Below are 19,802 nucleotides of genomic sequence, written 5' to 3'. Positions count from 1 at the left end.
GATGGATAACAGTCAGCATTAATCTTCTTTTTGTGTGATGTGAACGGAACGGGGGGGTGGGGGTGCTTTTACTTGTGTTTCCTGGTAAAGCACAGGATCAATAAGAACTGTCAAGGAAGGACCAACCAAATAAAGAGCGCAATACAGCTCCGGTCCAAGAAAAATGTTCAAGATGTAAATGTAACAAAGTGACTTCTTATGTAAACCATGTAACCAGTTTTGTGTTCCTGTGAAACTTCACTTTAGTGTGTGTCTGCCATTTCCTTCTAGCACTGTTGCAACATTCCCATTTGGTAATCTTACACAGAGAAATCACGCAAGCAGATAAGGAAACATGACTTTATTCAGCAAACACAAGGTCTCATATAATAAAGGCATATGCCCGAGGTGACAGTATGCAAATATGCAGGGAGGTGGCAAACAGGAATACGCCCGGACATGTCATGAAATCCCGAACCGGCAGCGCCACCGGCAATTCCGCTCCTGTCAAAAGGCGAACAGAAAAACACAGCCATCAACTCTCCAAAGTCCCACCTAAAAGCATAAGCATTATTCCACAACAATTTGCACACTTGATTAACAAAGCACCGTCTTCCTGCCAGATACTTACCAAAGCTTAGCACCTATACTTACCTGTTATAGCACCCGATAAGACATCTCACGGAGGATTATGGGAAGGGAATTACTGAGGTGAACCTATTGTTTTAATGGTATAAAAGTATGAATTCTCTTTTGTTTGGGGTCTTGCCTGACTGTTGGACTGGGTATAGCAGATTTTCTTAATAAAGATCAGGCGTCTCTGCCGCTTTGCTTTAATGTTACTTTGGTTGTCATCCGTTTCTTCCTCTCCGACCGTAGGAACCACCCAGTGACCTAGCTCTTTGTGTCCCCTAAGGACACAAACAATTAAGATTCTGTCTTTTTCACGTGGAAGGAAATGCAGGAGAGGAAAACACCCATGCCAGAGGACCAACTGGGATTCAAAGGTTGCTGGGTCCAACAACTATTTTGAAAGCAGGTGCCTTGCAGGGAAAAGTTTCCCTTCTGACTGTGCATTACTTCGAGCTTCAAAATGGCCTTTGTTTGTTTGTTTGTGGTATTTATATCCCTTTTTTTCCTCTAAGGAGCTCAAGGTGGTTCTTCCCATCCTGATTTAACCCGCACAAGAACCCTGTGAGATAGTGGACAGTCCAAAGTTACCCAAATGAGCTTCCTGAGAGAGCAGGGATTTGAACCCTGGTCTCCCAGGTCCTAGTGCGGCACCCTAACCACTACACCGCACTGTCTCTCTTTCACATTGCAGTTGGCAAGGACTGGGTTTGTTTGCACCATCTATTTGCCCGCTCCTCAGCAAGCTGGCAAACTCAACATCCTGAGTTCCCCAGCCTTCATACTTTCTTTCCCAGAAAGAGATCTCAATGAACAAGCCTAGCAGGCAAACCTTCCTCGCTTTGCTTTCCTGTTATTATGGATAACTGCGGTGAGTAAACCCAGTCCTCGTGTTCTCGCCTTCTTCGTGCTAAAGTTGCAGGAGCTCGGGGTGAGGATTCCGTTTTGTCATCATGGATAATGGAAAATGGTAAATCTCCTGCCGCTGCTCTGTCACTCAACACTCGCTCCTTACAGACTGTGCTTCTCCAGGATCTGTCAGGGAGAGGGCAGCTTTGTGTTATCCAACTCTGAACAGGAATCGATTGGGAGCAGGCAGGGCCCCACAGCTGAAGAGGGCACTGTATGTGGGCCGTGGCACTGACCCCAACCGGCACATTCACTCAGGGGAGTGTTTCTTCCCCCTCCCTGCCCCCATATCTTTATTTTCCTCTTCTCTAAATTGACTTTGAGTTAGATGAAGCTGAAGCAACCCTAGGAAAGGCCAGGTCATTGATTGAAAGGAAAAGCCTTGACAGATGGCGGAGAGATTGCCACAGCAGTGGCAGCAGCAGCGAGCTCGGGGGAATCGAATTTGCTTCCTGGGCCGGCTGCGTGTCTGCGTCTCTCCGATTATTTTGTGTGGTTTTTCATCTCTGCTGTCTGTATCTCTTTCTCAATCTGGGCTCCTCCATGCCACCAAAATGCTTAGCTCACTCCATTGTCTGAGAGACTAATTTGCACTGTAAATCCGATGCTTATCTTACATGACAGCTTACTATGGGGGTTTATTGCAGTTCTTGGAGACCAGCTGAGCAGAGACAGTGAGGGAGTGTTTGCTGCAGTGAAGGAAGCACTCCTAGCCTAACACACTTTCCAGCCAATCGGAGAACGGTGCTTCTTCCCCCTTTCTGCTTTCTTTCTGGAGTAGCCATGGCTCTTTCCTCTGAAAATCCTCATGCCATAAAAAAAACAAAAAAACCCTATTAAATTACTTCTATGCTTTGTGAACAAAGAGGAGGACGGTGGCCATGTCAGAAACAGATAATTTCCTCTTTCTCTGTATGCCCTTACAAGAGGATGGGGGACCTGTGGCTCTCCAGCTGTTGCTAAACTGCAACTTCTGTCAACCCTGGACACTGACCATGCAAGCTGAGGCTGATGGGAGCTGGAATCCAGCAACATCTAGAAGGCCCCTGCCATACAGAGAACCAGTGTTAGTGCCTCTGTGTGAATGTTTTTAAATTTTGTTTTCCAATCCAAAATCCTTTAGATGTAGATATGAGCCAACCCGGCCCACCCATGAGGCAAGGTGAGGCAACCGCCTTGGATGGCAGGATCCATAGGGGCAGTAGATCTCTGTGTAGAGCTTTATCCCCTCCCCAGCCTCGTTGCTCCTTCTCTCCTGGTGGGAAGGGAGGCGTCATTTTGTGGTCCGCCTCAGGTGCTAAAATGTCTTAGATAGGCACTTAAGCCATTAAGAACAATAATGACTCCCATTATTTTCCCTTTACTGCTTTTGAGCAGAGCCAGGCTAACTACAAAGCATTATGAAGCTTGGTTTGGGCACGACGATTTTGGAGGTGGTGCCATTTTTCCTGTTTCCAGCCCCCAGCTCGGTTGCAGGCCTGATCCTCCCTGAAGTGAGAAAGGCTGCCACTGGGGGGACTCACATGACAGAATGCTCCTTTGAAGGAAAAAAGAAGAGTTTGGATTTGATATCCCGCTTTATCACTACCCTAAGGAGTCTCAAAGCAGCTAACAATCTCCTTTCCCTTCCCCCCCCCCCAACAACAAACACTCTGTGAGATGAGCGGGGCTGAGAGACTTCAGAGAAGTGTGACTGGCCCAAGGTCACCCAGCAGCTGCATGTGGAGGAGCGGGGAATCGAACCCAGTTCACCAGATTACGAGTCCACCGCTCTAACCACTACACCACACTGGCTCTAAAAAAAACAACTCCTTTGTACAAAAAATATATAACTAAATATCAGGGAGAAGGGTTTCTCCACTTTTCACTAACTACCAGAGATGGTAGTGTTCATCTGTGGTAGTAAAAATAACCACAAGTCTCATAGTGCCTCAAAGACTAATCAATTTCATTGTGGCATAAGCTTTCACAAACTGGAGTCTGATGAAGTGAAAGCTTATGAAAGCTTAAGCCATAATAAATAGGTTGGTCCTTAAGGTGTGATAAGTTTCTTTGTTGAGTTTTTAAAAAATAATACTTGCCCATCATTGTGTGAGGCCCACACATCTGCATTCTGAAGTGATGCAGTCCAGGAAACAGATTTTCCCATAGTGACAACTAAGTTGTACACACAAAAGTGCCATGTTGACTTTCCACATCAGTGCAGGTGCAAAAATAACTTGGGCCTGCAACTGTGGGAAGTTAGGCACTAGTACCAACCTCTCCCTATAAAATGGCAATGTAGATGGCCTGAAGTGATTGGCGAAATAGGCTGACCGATTGTGTGGAACATTTCAGGACTGCAGTAGCTATAACTAACAGCTAGCTACTGCCAAGTCCAAGGGCTAATTTGTGTTGACTGAGCAGGAAATGCTATATTAGTATATTGCTCAAGCCTTGGAACTTGGAGGCTGCCTACAGCTGCCAGACTAGGGCAGCAGGAAGAGACATCAATAACCCAGGCAGTTTTAAATCCAAAAGACAAGACTGAGGCTAGATTCACACAACCATTTCCCGTTCAATCATTCAATTGTGAGGCATGCATTGACCTGAATCCTAGAAAGCACTTTGCATGTATTCAACCTGCGGACTGCTTTGTATTTGGAAAACTAAACTCTCAAAAAGGTGCTTAAATGTCTTCATGTAGAGATGAAGCTCATTTTATGTTGGACAAAACCTGAGCCTTGTGACTTCACCTTGCTCCATGTTCTTCTAGTAGCTGTGGGTGCCAGTCTGCTATAGGGGTATATATGGATGGTTTGAGAACCACTACACCTCCCAGCCATCTTCACAAGGCCATGGCTTCAAGAGTCCTGTTTTTAATGTACAATACTGTACAATCTACCACAAAGTCCCCTGCAAGTAACAAAGTGGTGGTCTCTTCCCGAAGGCTCACATCCTGGGTGCCTGCTAAGACAAACAGATTTTGTTTACTTATTTCTTTATAAATAAGGTGGCATGCATGCTTCCCCCCTCCTCATTTTATCCTCACAAGAATCCTCAGAGGTAGACCAGGCTGCAAAATGGCCCAAAGTCACCTGGTGAGCTTAATGGCTGGGTGGGGATTTGAACCCAAGTCCTAGCCTTATACTCTAAACACTGCACCACACTTGCAGATACAAGCAAGGATGAGAGTGTGAGGTGGGCAGGTTTTGCCCAGAAGCTGTTGCTCTGACATCTCCAGGCACCCTGTGAAGCATCCCAAGATCCTGCGATTCCATTATCTATTCAGTGCCTGCTTTTTGGTGTTTTGCAAGCCCTTTGCTCACGAGCTGAGGAAATCCACTGCCAGAATCAATATTAAATTCAATCACTGCTGAAAATAAAAAAGGGGGTGGAGAGACGTCAAAAGGTGGTGTGTTGTTGTTTTTGAGCTGAACTGTCAGTTTTTCCTGGCATATTAATTATGTTCGGAAGAACAAACATCCTGGATTTCTTTCAGCTAAGCCAGCAACTTATTGAGAGAGAAGAATCCTCTTAAAGGAATGGTGACTAACCAGCACATTGCAGCAGCAGGCTTCCTCCACAAGCACAGCCTGGAGCTTGTTGACGTCTGGAGTTCAGAGAGAAGGAAAAGTAGACAAGCAAGCGCCAACCACATACAGGGAGTTGTTCTCTGCAGACACTCCTGGCCAGGGTCAGTGTGGTGGGTGAGATGCTGACAGCATCTGATTGGACACCCACGGCCTATTCATATCCCCCCCCCCCACCTCCCTGGATATGGCTGGGAACAGGATGCTTTCCACTGAGCTGTTTTTCTCAGACTCCGCTTTTGTCTGTGACAGGGAATTCCGGCCGTGTGTGATCTGTGGACTGTAAAAGGTGCTTAAGGATGTCTCTGTTCAGCTCCCGAGAGGCTCGCTCTTCAGGACTCTTAACAGGGCAACTGTGGTTCTCCTTGCCAAGGAGCTGACTAGTTCTGACAGGGCCTCTGGCCTGGGCTGTGTGGAGAGGCACCATTATGTCACATCACTATGCAGGCTTTCAGCAGGGCACCATTCATCACTGCGGCTTCCTCAATGCCCAGGACACAGGAAGCACGTCCCACTAGAAGCCCCACATAAACACATACACACACGGCTGAATTTAAACCGGGCAGTGGTGATCAGCATTCTCCATGGAGTGGGCGTGAGGGCGAAAAACCTCTGTAATTCTCCAGAGGAGAGCAGTGCATGATTATTCCTTTGAGGAGAAAAAGGTCCCAATCTGTATGGAAGCTGCAGCACCTCATCACAGATCACTGTGGTTATTCAGCAGAGAGTGTGCAAAAGCCTGCTCAAGTGCTCATATTCATATTGGTTTGTTGTTGTTCTTTTTACTATGTGTTTTGTTGTTTTTACATTGTAATTTTATGTTGTGCACTGCCCTGAGAACTGCGGGTAAAGGGGGGTATACAAATTTTAATAATAATAATAATAATAATAATAATCCTTCCAATGTAACAGAGTAATGCCTGGTACTAAAATTGGTTGCCAGATTAATGCAGGGATGGAAAACCTGCTGCCCTCCAGGCGCTATTGGACTCCAGCTCCCATCAGCCCCAGCCAGTGTAGGCAGAGGTTGGGAAATATGGGAGCCGTAGTCCAGCAAGATCTGAAGAATCACAGGTTCCCCACTTCTCATGTGTCCTCCTGACTCAAGAGAAGCCCCCCCCCCCCCCCGCCGCCGCCAGGAGGGAGAGCTATCCCAAATGCACCTGAGCACACTGGGGATTTATTGGAATGACTTATTCCCCATCCTTATGAGTGTGTAATCTTACAAAAATGGTGACACCCAGGATGCAGCTTTTGTACTGCGACCTCAGATCCGTGACTGGCCATTTTAAAACAGAGAAAATGCATAAAAGAAGGCATTCAAGCTGAAGGGGAAGAACCTCCTAGGGACACCTGGTGGGAGCACGTCACCTTTCCAAGTAGGAGGTCCTGCTGCAGAGATGGCACCTGTCCTTCTGCATCATTTACCCCACATGCTGTTCACCTGGCTTCCTCTTCTGCCTGCAAAACTGAAATGCTGCTCTCAGTAGCAGGTGGGAGAGGAGGGCGAGCGAAGCAACCAGGAGCACAGAGGGGTATTTAAGGCAGCAGCTGCATATCCAATACTGCACAGCTTTGAGATAAATGGCCACAATCTCTGCTTAAAAACCAAGCAGCCCTCCCTTCTACTATGGGGTGAGGAACCTCTATATCGCTGTTGGAACTCTCTCCGCAGACCACACACCCTCTTTCCTTGGGCTACTTCCCCTCACCAGCCTTGCTTCACATTGAGTGTTTTTCTCTTTCTGGAATGTGTCACTGAACTTTGATGGTGACTCTTGCTCCACGGGTTGGAGAAGTGTGTGAATATGCTAGAAATGTATCTACTGTACCAAGGCAAAAATTACATTTGTTCCTCTGCCCACTTTTGTTTCTGGTGCTTCACAACCCTGGTTTGTGACCCCCCCCCCCCGAAGGTTGACCTTGGGCTGAAAAAATGTCCCCACTTCTGTTCCTCTCAGAAAGATTTGAGTGCTGACGTGCCTCATGCAAAGTGGTTGGGCCATTCCATCCTTTTGAGTGCTTCCATACAGTATATTTTTTCTCAGGTAGCTCTTTATCAACTTTGGGTTGACGTTTTGGTATTGTTAGGATAACCTACAGTTATCCAGAGTTACTGCCACCTAGGTAGATAGATGCAAGCTTCTTCAACACACATGAAAATGGAATACCTGAGGCTGACGCGGAAGTCTATACACATTTTTCATTTAAAACAGGGAGACATCCCTATCTCGCTATTGCCTAGTCTTGGCTAATGTATCCAAATAGCATCGTGCCAAGCAGATATGTATATTAGCAGGTAAGGTCTTTTAAATAACTCGAGGCGAAAGAAAGAAAGAAAGAAAGAAAGAGAGAGAGAGAGAGAGAGAGAGAGAGAGAGAGAGAGAGAGAGAGAAAAGGGTTTACTCAGAGAAAGCAGAATAGAATATGAAACCAGACATTTAAGAAAATAAAAAAGACCACAAAAGCAGTCAAAATACTGATTTATCTGGAGTTGGAAAGGGCTTTGTCAGCGGAAGGTATTTAGCATTACAATAGTTCCCAAAAAAAGAGAGTGTCACTGGTATATTTCAGGTAAGCATAATTACATACTCAGGGAGCAAAACAAACCTCTTTCACACAATATCTGGCAAGCTAGATTCCATGCAGGTAGTTCCCAAACTAAGCCACTGTTTACAAGTTAAAATTACATCCTTCCTTATGGGAGAAAAACTGCTTGTTTCTGTATTGACCTCATGAGTTGTCTAATTTTAAACTAGTCAAAATAATTTCCATTTCTATTATCCAGAACTGGGTTTGTCTGGGTTAGACAAACCCTGAACCCAGGTTTAGGCATCATACTAGGACAAGCCAGAGCTTAGCTCACAGCAGCATGGAAGCTGGAGACCTGTAGTAGTAGCAAAGAGGCCATGTTCTCTTTGGGAACCAACACATTTCCTCATTGGTGCTAAGCCGTGGCTTCCCTTAGTGTTGTGTCTGACCTGGGCCACTGTAAGCAAGCTGTAGTCAAGGAATGTCACACCCAATCTACAGCACAGTGGATATCATATATGCACTGCAAATTAGCAAATCACATAGCAGTGTAATCCACACAGTAGGCAGTGCCAAGCGCTGTATTCAGCTAAGTAGGTATGCTAGCAGCAGCCAGTGTAATGAGTCCTAGTAGCACAGTGGGACCTCCCCCAGTCCCAGATGAAACCCTGTGGAGGCCCCATGGCAGTCGAAATCTCGGGTGGGGGAGCTTGCAAATTATCTCCTAATACTTTTTGTATTATTTTGCCAACCAACCATTTTAATAAACCAATTTCAAGATCAAATCAATATTATTTCGATCCATTGTTGTGGGGCCCCTAAAAGAGCCCATAGGCCGATGGCTACTCTGCCTATTTGGTAATCCAGCATTGACTTCCCCCCTTCTCCTCCTACACTTCCCCATGTGAACAGGGTCTTCTCAGCAGTGGCTCTACAGCTATGGAATGTGAATTCAGATGAAGTCAGGCAGGCTCCTTTTCTTGATAGTATAGTTCCATACATGGTTTTAAGACTCACATTTTTACCGTGACTTAATGTTAGACTGCTCTGGGTTTAGTATGACTATGCTATGTTAGGCATTTTGTTTGTTTTGTGCTGGTTTGGGTAATACGATATATGTTTAGATCGGCATTATATGGCTTTATTGTTATTTTCAGTTCTATTGTGATTTACTCAGCATGATAAATTGTGACAAAGCAGCCTCTAGAAACCTTTCAAATACATTAATTAAAATCCTTTCAAGCAAGGTTTGAAAGTACCTCACGGTTCTTCCTCCCAGTATCTGTCACGATGAAGGGAGCTCTTTTTAGTACAGGGATTGGACAAGCTCCCCATTTAGTTTTAGTGTGTCCCATCATGAATTTCTCTTGGCTGGTCAGAACATCATCTAAGTATGCTACTGATGTATGCTGAAGGAGTGAGGCCAAGTACTGAGACACGTTGACCTTTTCACCGTCTGGCAGTGAAACATCCTACGATGCTGAAATTGCTCAGAGCAACCAGGAGAGAAGCATCTAACTCCTTTCTCTTTTTCTTTTGTCTCTGTATATTTCAGATCTTAGGAAAGACTGCCCACAGCCACAGTCTGGCATGATCTGGAGAGTGACAGGAGGCCTGTACAGCATCACCCGAGGAGCCGTGGGGGCAACGCTGGGGGGAGTGGCTTGGGTTGGTAGCAAAGGCTTTGAACTCACCAAAACAGCAGTGACCAGCGTCCCTACAGCCAGCGTTGGATTAGTCAAGGGCAGTGTCTCAGCAATGACCAGTGGCGTGGGAGCTGTTGGCAGTGCAGTGGCCAGCAAAGTCCCTTTCACCACAAAGAAGAAGGACAAGGCCGACTAGACCCTTCCTTTTGACAGATCACTTAGTCCCTGACCTTCCTCACTGCAATACCATTTTGTTTTGGATCACAAACCCAGACCTCCTAGCCATGGCTGAAGTTCAATTTTTTAGCTTGGAGCCCACAGTCACAACTACCCACACTCATGCACTATCCCATTTAGGATAAGGTTACCAGATTTTTTTCAATGAATCCGGGGACACTTTTCAACTTCAATGGATTTTTTATGGGGACTGATTCGTAAATCTGGGGACTGTCCCCGGGAAATGGGGAAATCTGGTAACCTTAATGTAGGAGAACTTTGTTCACCCCATGAGAGGCTATGTAGGAGCTTCAGTTGTGAGCATTGTGCTCCATCTGTTTGGACACACTAGACAGAAAACTCAAGCACAGAGCTGTTTCCCGGTAGGAGACACAGGTATGATCCTGGTAGGGATCTGCAGTTTCTTCTTTCCTTAAAGCCATCTGTGAGATGTGGGGTTGGGGAAGTGCTGATGGGCAGAGGGGTCCACATCCTTGCCTGGGAGAGACATGAGGCAGCAAGAAAGGGGGTGACTATCAGTGTAGTACAGTGCATGACTGCAAACTAGCCATGTGGCTCACTGAAGACAGCATCCCCATGCCTGGGCATCTGGACAGTCAGCAGGTGTCTGAACCTGTGCAGGATTGACAGAGCCAGCTCTTGCTACCTCCTTGCAACTCCCTCAGCAGCCACTAGTGGGAATCTCCTGCCACAATCCTTACTAGACACATCAACAACTTTCAGTGGTAAAATAATTTCCAGGTTGCCAATCTCGTCACCTAGTCCTGTTTTTTTGTATTTAATGGTTTGTAGTTCACTAGAGGTCTTTTTAAAAAAAACAAAATAAATGGGGAAGGGCTGTATGGGTCCTGTCCACACAAATGTAGCCTGTATGAAGCAGAGATGCTGTGAATAAGGGCATCCAACCATTCCACAGGTGCAGCAGAGGAAAGAATATATATGTTTATGAGGCACCAAGGCAACCAAGTTATTGAGTGGCCTTGAATAAATATAAATCGTGCTACTGATGATGGTGATAACAACATCAATTTTCTCCTCATCTCTCTCACACAAGCCCACTTCCATCCACAGGTACACCTAATTAGAATGAAAAAGGTTCCTTGTTTTAGAATTACTTCTGCCTTTCCTGGCATTGTAGGATTTTAACTATGTGCAATAGAGAGAAAGAATGTTTATAGTGTGTTTTATGATCATATACAGTAAGCATTGGATCAGTTTTCTAATAATTAAAGCCATGAAAACGGAGGTGTGACCCTGCCCATAAATAATATGCACATTATTCCTGACAAATTCAGCAATTTGTAATTGAGGTTGTTCAAATTTTGTTTTGGTTCATTGACCAGGTACCATCAACATGAAATGTTTTAGGCAATGCTCGCTTATACCCTTAGAAAGTGTAAGCCATGCTCATGTTTTAAACCCATTCTTTCCCCCACTTCTACTTTGCCAGTTTGGCCAGTGACCAAACTTTGCTCCTGCAGTCCTTAAGCTGTTTGTGCAGAAGTCAATCCATGTGACTTCAATGGGACTTACCTCCAGTTATGTGTCCTTGAGACTGGTGCCCGAGACTGATGCCCGAGGTCTCCCTTCAGTCCTTTTCTCTTTATGGTTCTTTCATGAAAGGGATGTTGATCTTTGGATACTTAAAATGGAGCAGACTTAAGTAGATTCAGAAGATATGTTTTATTCATATCCTGGATGCTGGGATCATTCTGCTTTCCACCTCTTGCAGCTTCTTTGCAGCTTTGCTTGACTACGATATCTTCACAGGCACCATTAGTGTGACCAGCATCTAAAGCTTGCTTTATTCCACATCATGGCAGCATGTAGTTCCCCTTGGAGGAAATTTCTTTTCTCTTTCAACCTTTCTGTTTTATTTTGTTATACCTGCCTTTTTGGTTGCAGTATCGCAATACCATCTGACACCAGAATGCCTACCTGTGTTTAACTGAGTAGTCTTCTGCAATTTGCAGAGCCCAAGATGGCTGGTATCTGTTCATTGTTCTCCCTTGAAAACAGCCTGTGATACTATAAGCCATGAGGGTTTTTCTGGTTCTGCCCCTGACCACACAGAATTGTATGCCCATTGTAACTGAACTGCCCCAAGTTGAATTCTCTGGATCCTAAAGAGCAGGCAGGGCACCTTTTTATAGCTAGCTTCCCCAGCCACTTTTGGCCAGGCAGCATGAACACCTTGATATGTTTTTATTCTTGTCCCTTGCCCCTAGGATGAAGAACCCTTGTAGGAAGCAAAGTATCCTATCTCACTGCTACAGTAGTTTACTAGCAGTGCTCCATGGTTCACTGGAATAAAACAAGCACTGGTTTCATTATACCATGCTAAGGTGTCACAGCCAAGAAAGAAAGAAAAAGCTTAGGCAATCCCCTGCCTTGGGTCAAATTTACAGTAGCTGCAGCTCATTCCAAGTCATAGGATACTTGTGAGAGTGAGTAGGACATCTTCCATTTCTTTCTTTGGCTGTGCCTCTATTTTAACTAAATGGAATCAAAGCCTCTATTAATTCAGAATAGGCTCTGGCAGCAGCTTAGCTGATAGGCCTGACATGCTCAGAGGAACTCTTCCCACAATTCTGATCCTTAATGTGCTACAACAGCAGCAAATTATGACTGAAAGGCACTTTTTGCATCGTGTGTGAAAGGGGTCTTAAGTAGGCAAGTCCTAAAATGTAGCAAGGTGAAGCATACGTTTTCAGCATGTCATGTGTCATAATTTTAGGGGCTAGATGAAAGCAAGAACTGATGTCTGCTCCAGGAAGTCTTTTCGAAATTGGAGTGTTGAGATTCATCTTGGACCAGTACTGGTCTTAAGAATCTGGGCTTCCATCAAGGGTTCTTCATTTCTGCTGTCAAATAAATCCCCTCCATTCTTTTAAGAATTTCCACCTTGAAAAACATCACCCGGCTGAAACTGATGTTGCCTCTTCAGTTCTACCACCCACAGCACCCTTTAGATCGAGGAAGCATGAACAACAGGGAGGCAAGTGACTGTCGGTTCTTCATTACTAAAACATAAGCAGTTTATTTCTAGGTTTTGAAAGACACTGCTCCACCCCACCCAATTTGTTTGGAGCATGGGTTTGTTTTGTTGTGTAGTTCAGTGAATATTCATTTCTATCTTTGGAAGATAATAAATTTTTAAGATATAACCCCCTTGTTTGGTTTTGATCCTTGTTTTCAACTAAAGGAAATAAGCAGGGACAGTGTGGGTGGAGAGCCTCGCTGTGGGGTTTGCTGTGTTGTAAAGGGGTAGCCTTCTTATGATTCAACACAGACGTTGTGCAGTTCAGCTTGAGATGCTGGAAGTCAGCAGGAGAGAACAGTGGTGTAGCGTGGGTTGTCAGCACCCGGGGCAAGGCAAGTAATTTGCGCCCCCTTGTGTGAGAGAGAGTGAGTGAGCCAGGTAGGGGCAGAGAGCTGCGAATGCGAGCACTCCCCCCCCCCCCCCGATGTTGCGCCCGGTGCGGCCGCCCCCCCCCCCGCACCCCCACGCTACGCCACTGGGAGAGAATTAAACTGGGGGAATCCACAAACAGGTGGTGCACTGCTACAGAAATGGAGGGGGGGGAATTCTTGATTTTCACCCAGCACTTATTTTTAAAGGACTACATGAGCATTCTCACTCTTGTAAGCTATAGTGAAGGAGCACTCAAGTGCTAAAGAGTTCTAAAGAAAATTGTGTTCATAAAATGGAGGTATACAAGAAGTTGGGGTATAGCATGGCACTCACCACTAATGAGATCATAATTCAGGAGCACTTATCTGGTAGGTGTCCATGATACTTGCTGCAGGTAATTTCACATACAGATAGGTAGATAGGTAGATGATAGATAGATAGATGATAGATAAGTGATAGATAGATATAGATAGATGATAGATAAGTGATAGATAGATATAGATAGATGATAGATAGATAGATAGATAGATATAGATAGATGATAGATGATAGATGATATAGATTTTTACACACACACACACACGGAGAGAGAGAGAGAGAGAGAGAGAGAGAGAGAGAGAGAGAGGTGTTTTATATATAAAACGTGTGTGTGTGTGTGTGTGTGTGAGTGTGTGTGTGTGAGTGAGTGAAACCAGGAAAAATGTATGTTTATGATTATGTTCCTCTGTTGCAGTTTGCAGAGAAAGCTGTGATAGAGGCTAACAAAGTAAACAAACAAACAAACAAGAAAACAAATAAAAGGGTTGTGGTGTGGTGAAATGCCTATTTTTTCAAACTTACCCCCTATCTTTTACAGTGCTATTTGCAGTTGTTTACAGCCACTGTTTCTTTGCCACTGCTGCCCCAGGGCAATATCTCCCTGCTTTGTTCCTTGAATAATATTAACTAATCAGGTGATATATACAGAACATGATGACATCACAGTGTTACATAGCAATTCAGAATTGTCTATTTGATGATATCGCTGAATACAAACAAAGCCAATTAAGAGTGCCGACAATGCTTTCCAGTTAACTAGTACCCTTTCTCTGCATAAGTGAACACTTTCATCTCATTTCGGAAAAGTTGCTGAAATATGTGAATATTGCACCCCCTCTTTTGTATCAACTCTCCTTGGGTTTGATCATTGTCTCCCTACTGCTCCTTATCTCAAGAGTACTTCACAAATAAGCTGATGTCCCCCAGGTTACTGATTTTCAAACACCATATTGCTATATCTTCCATATGGCTACTGTCCCCCAGCTAGGCAGCCAACTTTTATTCTCTTTCCCACAACAATGATCCTTCTTAGGGGAAAAAAACCCCAAATTATTTGAAAACCACAGCGTCCTGGGAGTAGAATAAGCTATGCCAGAACTGAGAGCAAATCTACTTGATGGGACAGACAATTTTTGTTTCTGTTGTGCAAAATCTGGCTCCTTTTGGGGGGGCCAAGAGCACAGCACTGTTGAGACAATAAGGAGCATTCTTAAAGCTTCAATGCAGCTTGAAATGAATTGCAGGAAATAAGTTACTATGGGATACTTAGCATTTCTCTGGCCCTGCATAAAGCAGGCCAATCCAGCCAATAAAGGTTTTGTAAGAGCCCTATTACCAAGTAACTAGGCTACAGGAAGATGCGTGCTAAAGGATTAATTTGCTTGAGTAAACAATAATGGGCCAATCAAGTAATTTATTTACTTCAGAAGAGAATATTCTCAAGGTGCATCAGTAGCCAAGGCCTGCATAGGAAGGGCTGGGTTGCAACACAATGCACACTTACCTGGGGAGTAAGCCCATTTGAACATTCTTCCAAGCAAACAGGCATAGGATTCTGCTATTGACGTGTTTTATTAATACAGAGTTTGGCCTCTGAAGCTGAACAGGTGGTGTCCAGCTTTGTTGAGGAATTTGCAACCCTTGCTGTTCTAGAAACCCTTTTCTTTCCTCCCACAGATCAGGTTGGTACCAAAATGAGAGATGACTAATAGTGATGTTTGGAATGCCGGTCACTGTGAGAGGTTGAAGAGCTGTGCCTGCATGCAGGAAGTCTCAGGTTCCACCCCTGGCATCTCCCTGTCTGATGAAGATGAGAAGATCCCTGTCTGAAATCCCAAAGAGCTGCTGGCAGCCACTGTAGACAATAGTGAGCTAGAATGGTCTCACATGGTATAAGGCAGCTTCCTGTTTCCTAGGCTGTAGAAAAGCTAGGGGTGAAAGAACGGGTCAGTTTTGGTTCTCTCGTTTTTCCAATCTTAAAATTGGTTCTCTACATTTCTGCAGCAATGTAAAAAAATGCTAATTTTCAAGAGGGTTTTTTTTTTTTTTTTAGTGCACATTTATACTAACAGACACTATTGTGGGTGCAGTTTTAACTATTGTGCACTTTTCTGCAAGCATTTCCCCCCCATTTTTGCATGTTACTTTCAATGATATATTCCTTTTTATGCATGCTTGCCCCACATGTATGCATTTTTGTAAACACTGGTTGGAGAACTGCACCGCAAAATTCAGAGAGGTGTGCATTTCAACATATGGCTGTGGTTTGGTTTTCATATAAAGCGTGAATTTAATAGATTCAGCTTTAAATGCAGATTTTACCCGCTCCCTCACCTATTTCCCACCCCACCTTACCTGCCCTAGGATAGAGAAGCTTTTTCAATTCATAAGCCACACTGACAATCTTCTGGGAGCCATCATGGGCCAGTGGTGGGTGGGGCCAGACCCCAAAGTGGGTGGCGCCATGGCTAGGACACTGACCTTTGCACAGCAGGCTACATTCCAGCTGCACAAAAGCCAGAGGTGCCTACATGCACACATACCTCCCAATCGAGGCAAGCAAGAGGCACCATCACAGATCAGAGATACAGTCCAGCTAGGCAGAAGCACTCAAAGAGCATGCAGAGCAGGGTCAATGGGATATGTGGCCTGGGAAGCAGAGTTGTAGCCTTGGAAGAGGGTGTGGCCTAGGGAAGAGTCCCGAGGACCAGATAGAGAGGCCTGGAGGTCTGTATTCAGTCCTTTAGATCCTCCCCCTCATCAGTATGGATGATTTGTACAAGTCCTGGTATGAAACTTATCCTCAGTGCTGTTTGTCTTTGTACCACGAGTGTTTTATGTGGAATGGGCACAGCTGAGCATTGTCTGCAGCTGCCACATGGACTTCTAGGAAGTTGTACAAACAACACTCAGCTGCACCAATCAAACACATTCAGGCAATTAACAAACACTGTGCTGAAGTGCCTGAAAGGATGGGGGGGGGAGTAGGCAACTTCCTTCCTCTTCATTCTCCTGAGAGGTTTCCAGCTCCATCTCTCTCTTGACAGCGGAGATGATTTATAATGCTCCACTCATTTCTCTACAAGCCCAGAGGAGAGGCCACCAAACTCATTTTTCCAGTGACCTTTCACAGCCATCCCCACTTAAAATGGGTTTTCATCTTTCAGGCTAGGGGGGCACCTTGTGAAGCCACCCCAGCGGGATGGGTATGCAATGCGGCAATTGATGTCCCTGCCCTTTCAAAGGCCACTGAAGAAAAATTAATGGAACTGCATAGTCTCCCTTCCCTACGTTTGGCAGCCGATAGCAGCGCCTAATGACTTTCTTCCCACAGATACATGGCGCACTGACTCAGTATTGGAATTCTGTTGGGAGATTTATCACAACTCCAAGTGGAAATAACTCCTCAAGATAGAGGCTGAGAGCCTATGGAAGTCTACTGTGCTTTTATGAGCAGTTTGGAAACTGCCCGCCTGCTCCATCCAACCCATGAGACTTTCATTATATCTAGTTGCACTGAACTCTCAGGTGTCTTCTTGGACTGCAGCTCAAAGCCAGTCTCTTAACATTCCTTTCACCATGCAGATTGATGATTCTGTAGTTAGTTTTCCTCCTGCCAGCTGCACAGTGGAGCAACATTAGCCATGCAGTTGGATACCATGGAGTGGGGTTCCCCCAATCCTACTCCAGTAGCTGCCGTTGGCATGAGTTGTGGGTGGAGAAGTGCCTTGGTGAGTGTTCTTCTGCCCCCACCCAAGATATAGTGAGGCAGGGCAGCGGCAAACTTGCAAGAAGAATGCCAATCCTTTTTGCAAAGCTAAAATCTAGACTGGTTCTAATGCAGAACTCTTCTAGCCTGCTCTAAACTCTTACACTGAGTAACGACCTCCTGGCTGCACCCAAAAAGACTTTTCTATTGTAGCCCATCAGAAGTAAACAGCAGGCCCAAACAAGGTGAATAATGCCATAGATGCCAGCAAGATCACAGTACAATGAAACAAGGGCTGATATTTCAAGCACAAGATCTATGCCAGATACTACAAGGTGAGGTTAAAAACCTCCAAGGCAAGTTGACCCGGCAGAAAATTTAAGTTTTTTTTAAAAAAAAGTTTGTTTGTTTTTTAGGGGGGGGGCAAAGGCAAACATCTGAGTTAATCTACAGTCCATATTGTTTGGTTTTAGGCATAGCTAATTTGTCATTTTCTTTTCAACTGGCATCAGAGATTGCTGACCACCAAATAACTCTTGTTCATAAAAAGTTGTTTTAGATCATTTTTGTGTAATTTCTGCATCAATTTTGTCTGCATCCATTTTAAAATAAAGCAAATATGACTACTGAGAAGGGTGTCAGGCAAGCAAATAGCCACTAGTACTGTTGGGGAAGAAATGCTGTAAACATAAGGATCCATAAACATAAGGCTTGTTGGTGTTGGGCAGGCAGCTGGTATGGAGCTTCTTACATGAGTGCATGTGCTTCTCACCTTCTTATCTCTTCCACTTTGGGAACAGGAAATGGCTCTGCAGTTAACACAAATGTAGTAGTAAAGACTGACATTTATTTGTGCCAAGGCCTTTTCAGTTTACAAAATTAGGGCTGTCACTCAAAAAAATAAATTGTAGTGAATTAGTTATATACATTTTAATTGATTGATTAATCAATTAAATCTGCATATGAATAAACCCTCCAAAGAAAAGGCATTCTTCTTTGTTTTTAGATGACGCACTCATGTGTGTGATAAAGGAGAAATACTTCTGCAGAGACATCTACTACCCAGGGATCTGAAAGTACTTACATACGAAAATAATCAACATTAACAAAAAAAACCAAAAATCTGCTGCCCAGTTAATCAGGCACTCCTTTTTAATTAATCAAAAGATGTCTAATCTTTGTGAAGCTTTATACAAAAGATGCATTCATGTTTGCTTGCATGGTAGGTAACACGGTGGTCTTGGTGTGTAATGTCCCAAACTAAAATCTTGGTCACAGTGTCAGAAATGAGGAGACACAGAAACATTCCAAGAACGTAGTTTCATCGTCATGGAGAAATATTACGCCTCAGTCTCAGGACTCTAAGACAGCTACCTTTGGAATGCAGATCAGAAGACCATAAAATGCAGAAGGTTATAAGGAACACATTTTCTTTTTGACAGAAAACCAATGGTCCTGGTCCTCTGGGATTAATAATAAAAAATAAATAGTTAAAACCTTAAACATTTGCATGCTTCCAATTCCTACCTCGAAACCACCCCTCCCCCAAATCTTCTGGCCCACTGAATATTGTAATTCCACTTACTGCCCCCATCAGAACCAATATTTATCAAACACAATGTAGCATGTACAACCCTTACCCTTAACCCCAGTTAACTGCTCTTCAGATGCCCACTTCCAACAATCCAACAACCACAGGTTTGATTCAGTAGCCAAGATCATGCCAACACGTATAAAACTTCAGCTCAAGCCTAAATGAGTTGGCTCAAAGTCCAGCAAGAGTGAATCTGCACGTGGAAAGAGGAGTCTGCATGAGGACTACCTACCTCACAGGAGGCGGGAGGCGAGGGACAGGAAGGCTACGGTGGGAACACAACTCCCTTCCCTACACACATGCATGCACACACCCCAGCATGGGTGCCATACTGTTCTTCCTGCTGCTAAAAAGAGGCATCTCCTTTGTCTTCTCCTGCTCAATACAATTGTACCTTGGATCTCGAATGCCTTGGCTCCTGAAAAAATCGGCTCCTGAACAATCAAAACCTGGAAGTGAGTGTTCCGGTTTTCAAATGATTTTTGGAAGCTGAACTTCTGTGGCTTCGATTTCCAAACATTTTGAAAGTCAAATGGACTTCCGGAACAGATTCCATTCGACTTCCAAGGTATGACTATATCCATAAGAAGGGGAATTAGCTCAATTTAGTCAGAAACAAGCCCAGAATATACCCAGATTTTCAGCTTTCCTTTCAGCTGCTAGAATCCCATGGGGTTAACTTGGCCACTTTTATTTTGAAAGAAAATTGGGGGACCAGTTGGGAGGTGCATGAGCAGGAAGGAGCTGATCTCTGTTGCTTTCTTTAAAGTTTTGCAGATAGTTGGATGTGTTGGTGCCCAAAAATCTTTGGGAAAAAAGTTTTGAAGAGAACAGCAACTTCAGCTAACCTGGTGTGCCAACAGAAGCCAGAAAAAGGGCTCTTGCTAACACAACAGAGCTTTGCTGCTCCTCCTTAAATCCCGTCCCCTGTGTCTTCCAAAAACAAGACCTGGAGAACCTTCAGAATAGCAAGCTGAGGCAGGAGAGTGGCAAGAAGAAATAAATGCTTGTGCTGCCGGAATGATCAGATGGGTGCAATGTTGAATTCCTTCCTGCAGATTGCCTGGTTAGTTAGAGGATGGGATGGAAGAGAAGGGAAGGAGACCCTTGTTTTCTTTCTAGTAAGAAAGGGGGGGGGGAACGTGAGCCTTTTGCCTCCCCCTCCCCACTTACCAGGTAGTGGGAGGGAACAAATGGGTCCATTTTCTTTTCTTTTAATAAAGTGAAGAAGAAAGGGACTTGTTCACTTCCTCCCTCTCTC

General features: G+C 44.5%; 1 protein-coding gene across 1 annotated transcript in view; it reads left to right on the top strand.

Moving 5' to 3' along the window:
- The window catches only part of LOC114596181 (transmembrane protein 263-like), a 288,068-nt gene extending 275,396 nt beyond the window's left edge, over nt 1-12,672 (top strand). Inside the window, exon 3 of the mRNA XM_028727420.2 lies at nt 9,178-12,672. Coding sequence (XP_028583253.2) covers nt 9,178-9,464 — 287 coding nt within the window. The 3' untranslated portion in view covers nt 9,465-12,672. The remainder of the gene's footprint in view (nt 1-9,177) is intronic.
- The last annotated feature ends 7,130 nt before the right edge of the window (nt 12,673-19,802 follow it).

Source organism: Podarcis muralis, chromosome 1 (genome assembly GCF_964188315.1).
Source record: "Podarcis muralis chromosome 1, rPodMur119.hap1.1, whole genome shotgun sequence".
Lineage (NCBI taxonomy): Eukaryota > Metazoa > Chordata > Lepidosauria > Squamata > Lacertidae > Podarcis > Podarcis muralis.
This window is presented reverse-complemented; position numbering and strand designations above follow the sequence as displayed.